The 6047-nt window shown below is 34.6% G+C and overlaps 1 protein-coding gene across 1 annotated transcript; it reads right to left on the bottom strand.

Moving 5' to 3' along the window:
- Positions 1 to 1591: 1591 nt before the first annotated feature.
- Positions 1592 to 2557, bottom strand: LOC100762534 (olfactory receptor 4C15). Its single transcript, XM_027421098.1, has one exon. The coding sequence runs from the start codon at positions 2525 to 2527 to the stop codon at positions 1592 to 1594; it is 936 nt and encodes a 311-aa protein (XP_027276899.1). The 5' UTR covers positions 2528 to 2557.
- Between the last annotated feature and the right edge of the window lie 3490 nt (positions 2558 to 6047).

The following is a 6047-nucleotide window of genomic DNA, read 5'->3' as shown; positions in this document are numbered from 1 at the left end:
TATAAGATGAACACATCATTTCTGAAGCTTTTAAGATATTTTGTTAGTGACAGACATGAATTATTCTATGCAAAGGAAAATCCAGAACATTTTTATCAAAATTCTTTAGGCTTCTTTGCTGATATGGTGATGCCTAATATCTTGAAGGTACTGCTTAAAAAAGAAACTTACAGTGGGTGGACGACTTGGTCTGACCCTTCACTGCCCTTATTGGAATTTGCTATACAACTTTTGCATGTGTTTGTGAGATTTTAAATATTTGATTTCCTTGCTGTTAAGGGCCCCTCACCAAAGGCCAGTGATGGGATGATTTAACAATTCTTATAAAAGCTGATATTAATAAGAATAAAACTCATGGTAGTCCCTTAGCTATGCAAGAAATTGATTCTACTGTAGAACTTATTGCTTAGGTGGTATGGTAAGCATGAGACACAGGATCTGGAAAAAAATCATTAGAGAAGATAAACTTAAAATTTTTAGAATATGACAAACTATAGCGTCAGAAACACAAAACTAGCTTGGACAGGAAAAGTTTTTTTATTATAAAACTAATGAAAAGCCTTGGTACTCTCTTGCAGGCAAAGTAAGCAGTTTCAGGAATTTTGATTTTGTTTTGTTTTGTTTTGGTTTGGTTTGGTTTTTCAAGACAAGGTTGCTCCGTGTAGTTTTGGAGCCTGTCCTGGCACTCACTCTATAGACCAGGCTGGCTTCAAACTGACAAAGATCTGCCTGCCTCTGCCTCCCAAGTACTAGAATTAAAGCCGTGCTCTTATACCTTTTGCAGGATTGCATTTAAGACAGAAACTATATTTAAACAAGTGTTTATGACAGAGACACAAAAGTAAATATTCTGGCTCAGTGGCCTGGCTTCCTGAGTAGACTTGTCAGATCAGGACTTTTCTGGTATTGTAGGAAGAATAAAGAGCAGAGCATAGAACTTCAAAAGTCAAAGGAAAGAACTCTGGTCTTATGACAAATATAAAAGAAAAACAGAAAAATGAAGAGAAAAAAATTAAACACAGAAGTGAAGGTTTAGGCTTCCATAGAAAAATCATATATGCATTATAATAAACTAATATAATACAGGATAAGATTTATATAAGAGGTAGTAGGAAATAAGTTCTAATCTATTGGCTTAGTTGAACTTAAATAAAGTCATCCTGTATAGTATTTCTGGAATCACAAGGCTTAAGGATTGATTTTAAGGAAAAGACATTGAGTTGAAATAACTGATTTTATCATAATGTTAGATTTTAGTTCTCATGATAATTGTTGTTTTCTCATTTTGCTTCTTTTACTTTGATATGTTTACATAATCAATGAACACTTCAGAAAGTATATACATCATGAAAAGACGTTATAATCAGTGACTAAAATCTATTAGGAAATGATTCTGTGAATAAATAAAACCCATAAAAGAAGCAGGTTGTCAGAGAGGGCAAGCCATAATGAGATGTGCTTCCTATTTGTCTATATCTTGAATCTAAAAGGTGTCCTGTTTCTGATTTCTCCATCGCTGCTCTTGCATCAACCTGCTTCAGGACCTGCCCTCTTCTGGAGCTGAACTCTGGAACTGATAAGATTCTATTTCTCACTTTCCATCAGATACCATTATCAATCTCTTCCACAATTTCTTCATGGCACTTTTCATGTCCTTATTTCTAAAAGTGTAAATCACAGGATTGAGGAAGGGAGTTAGGATAGTGTAAAATATTGCCACCATTTTGTCAAAATAGAATGCAGATGGAGGCCGTGCATATATAAATATGCATGGAACAAAGAACAAAACCACAACTGCAATGTGGGATCCACAGGTGGAGAGAGCTTTCCATCGCCCTTCAGAGCTATGGGATCTCAGAGAGAATAAGATAACACCATAGGATACAAGCAAAATTGAGAAGATTATTATGCAGATAGACCCACTGTTGGCAACCACCAAAAGGCCAAAGATATATGTATCAGTGCAGGCAAGTTCCAGTAATGGGAACAAGTCACACATGAAATGATCAATGACATTGGGTCCACAGAAGGGTAACTGCAAAGTAAAGATAATTTGTATGATAGAATGCAAGAATCCTCCTGTCCATGCTATCCCCATCAGCATGACACAGAGCTTCCAGTTCATTATGGAAGAGTAGTGCAAGGGCTTGCAAATAGCTACATAACGGTCATAGGCCATAGCTGTCAAGATGATCACTTCTACTGCTGCAAGAAAGTGTTCAGCAAAGAGCTGTATCATGCATCCTTCAAAGGAAATGGTTTTCTTCTCATAGAGGGAGTCCACAACCATCTTTGGTGTGATGACAGAAGAGAAGCATGCATCCAACAGGGACAAGAATGCCAAGAAGAAGTACATGGGGCAATCTACCAGTGTTGGGCTACAGACAATGGTCACCACAATTATCATGTTGCCTCCAACAGTTGCAATGTAGACAAACAAAAATACAAGAGAAACTATTTTCTGGACTTTAGGGTTCTGTGAAAGTCCAAGGAATATGAATTCTGTTACAAAACTCTGGTTTTGCATAATTTCAAGGAGAATGTAGAAGTGAAATCTATAAATATTGGGAAAAATACTTCAAATAAGTGTATGTCATCAACAAGTAAGGACACTAGTAAATAAATTTTTCTTGAGAATAGAAAAACCAAGTGTATTGCTCAACACATGTACATATAATCAACATTAAGTAAATTGAACAGGTTGCATATACATTTGTGCAACATACATATGTGTGTGTGTGTGTGTGTGTGTGTGTGTGTGTATCTGTGTGTGTGTGTGTGTGTGTGTGTGTGTGTGTGTGTGTGTGTGTGTGTGTTAATAATAAGTAAAGATCATGAATTTGGGGTAAGTTTACAGCAGGACTTTGAAGAGGAAAGAGGGAAGCAAGAGTGGGAATAAAGTAGATAAGGTGTACATGTATGAATTTGCTTTTAACAAAGGGAAAATGTCATTTCCTGAAGGCAGTATTCAGAGATCATGTAGAATTAAATTGCTGGCTGCTTTTATTCTGCAAAACACCCATATGCAGTTTGTCCTTGAAATGTTGATATTATGATTCTCTAGTGTATTCCTGAAGTAGAATATTAAAAAAATATTGTTTTTTTACATGTTATACATATAAAGAAAAGACTATGTATTAATCATATCTACTATCTGTTTGGACTGAGGCAGAAATGAAAAATCTGTCATGGCTGATCAGAAATTTCATCTGCCAACAGAAGAATGAGGAACATATAGTTTAGAATGCAATTGAAAATTCTCATCACATTTTAAAACTGTCTTGAACATTCTGCGGATAATTTGAACATTAAGTTAATTAATTTATTCTTAAAAACCATGAAGACCTAATGAAAATATTTGTCTCTATTTATAATATTCATGTTCAAAGTGTAGAGGTTTTCCTTTTAATTTATCATTTTAAACTATGCCCAAAATGTGATATAATAAATTCTTTTCTGAGATAATACAAGTTAAACAACTGTTTAGAATTTAGGTAACAAGTAATTGTAGGTTAACTAACTGTTCCAATTATCATGAAAAATTTTTTAGTAAAAGGTGTTATATTCAAACTCAGAAAAGATGCTTAGCCTGGTATTTAAACACAGACTTTGTGGTTCTAAAGTAAAAGATCTCTCCTTGGTATGAACAGAGAAGAAAGGGCATTTATGTTTTCAGACAGGAATTTTAGAGTAGGGGTGATCTTTATACACTCTACTTCTGGGGATAAAAATTAAAATGTCTTATTACCTTGTTTATGTGTGATTGACACATCCTGATCAAGCTAACAGATGAAATGAAGAAGAATTAAAAGTCAATGTTCAATCACCCACATATAGAAATTGGACACAGTCACATAATTAAGGAAGACAAATTGTAGGTGAAGAGTCTTGAAAATATGTAATTGACAATAAATGATTCAATTTTGGCCTTGTTTATGTAAGCAAAACTTTCAAGATAAATGATTTGAAATTTATAAGACTTTCCTTTAGTGGGGATGTTTATAAATAGCTTACCTGCTCAACTACAAGGTATATGAAAAACATCAAATGTGAACATGTGAAACAGGACCCACATTAAATGTCCTTACCAATTCTAGTTATATATCTCTAAAGTAAGTTATCTTACTTTCAGATAGTTATCCCATGAGACCACAGATAAATATTCCAGCTCTCAAATTCATTTTCCACCAGCAGAGACTGATTCAACTCTGAGTCCTCTCTTGTGTAGACAACTGAAATATATTGAAATACATTACTTAAATATTTTTATGCCCACATATTTTCATATACATACATATAGGTTTATAGGTTTGCATAGGCATTTGTAAAAATGTCTGAATACAAGATATATATATATATATATATATATATATATATATATATAGAGAGAGAGAGAGAGAGAGAGAGAGAGAGGCTGATTTCAAGGAATGGCACACTCAGCTGACACGCTATTGAATGTTTACAGAACTACAGGACTCAGGTATACACTTTTGCCTTAAAGCAATAATTCCCATGTGTTCTCAACTCCAATCTTCATCAGTGTCTGTAACAAATGCTCCACCTGCACTCTCCAGTTAAACATGAAGGAAGAATAGTTTAAAACAAACAACAGGGGGTCATTAGATCAGATAATACCCATTTTTAGCAGTGTGAAACTTCAATATATAATCAGCAGTGGCCAGTTTAGTCTCAGGCCAAAGGCCAGACAAAGACTTATAAAAAATAAGAAGACCACAAGGCATGCTTCATGTTAATGCCACAATAAAACTCATTATTCTTTACAATGAACATATACACAGATACACAAACAAAAAATTAGATTTTGGCAAACATGCTCAAATCCTAACTCCTCTGTCTATTATGTATCACCTTACTTCAAGTCTTTGAAAGCCTCAGATTTCAGATATGCAAATGGATATAATCATTAGAGTCATCACTAATTTCCATGTGAGAATCACATGTAGATACTAATAGAGTCAAGAGCTACAAGAGAAGTGTATGGCAAATGCTTATACATAGCTGTTGCATACAGATACATAGAAAACACATATTTAGTTCCAATTTCTGTTTTTGTATGGCCAAGCCTGGTGAGTGCTTTCATTCATATGTATTAACAAATGTAAATATTTTTGTTTCGTAATTACAATGAGAGACGGCATTTTAAAATAAAAACACATTTTATGTCTTTAGTACTAGGTCCAGTACTATAGTACACAGACCCACCACAACTATTAATATAGCCATGCCATGCAAATGTAAGACAAATTGGATAGGAAATCTAAATATTAATCTCAAATACTGTAAACATTAGCTTTCAATAACATATCTTATTTTCTCCTAAGAGAAACAAAAATTAATATAAATATTCATTATTTATGGCCTATGGGCATAGATTCTCAGCAAAGTGCTGGCTGCTGAAGACTTAAACAAGCATGAAGCCATTAGAATTCAGATACACAACACAGGCATGATGGCCCACAACTGTTATTTCCTATGCTTTTGTCAGTGGTGACAGGATGATCCTTGGAGCTTGCTTACCAGCCAGGCTTGTATATAGGTAAGCTTCAGGTTAAGTGAGGAATCCTGTTTCAAACAGATACTGAGGTGCAGACCAATTAGGAAAGACAGCTGACATCAACATCAAACCAAGGCCTCCAAATATAGGTGCACACATGTATAGGCATGCTTTCACACATATGAGCATATTGACATAAGAACACACAACTCACACACAGAGACACACAACACACACCAGGAGCAAGTGAGGGAGAGAGAGAGAGAGAGAGAGAGAGAGAGAGAGAGAGAGAGAGAGAGAGAGAAAGATAGAGAGGAAGAGAGAGAGAAGACAGCAGTCAGGAAACACTTGAGAAAACAAGGGGGATCAGCAGGAGTTAGAGGGAAGTAGGAGAGTGTGACATGAATATTATCATAATACATTGTATATAAGTACATATATATGTACTTAATATATATATACTTAATATATGTACTATATATATATATATATTACTGTCACATAAATTGTTGAAAACGAGGTGAAATTGACC

This window comes from Cricetulus griseus, chromosome 6 (assembly GCF_003668045.3).
Source record: "Cricetulus griseus strain 17A/GY chromosome 6, alternate assembly CriGri-PICRH-1.0, whole genome shotgun sequence".
Lineage (NCBI taxonomy): Eukaryota > Metazoa > Chordata > Mammalia > Rodentia > Cricetidae > Cricetulus > Cricetulus griseus.
The sequence above is the reverse complement of the archived record's forward strand: the minus strand, read 5'-3'. Positions and strand labels throughout refer to the sequence as shown.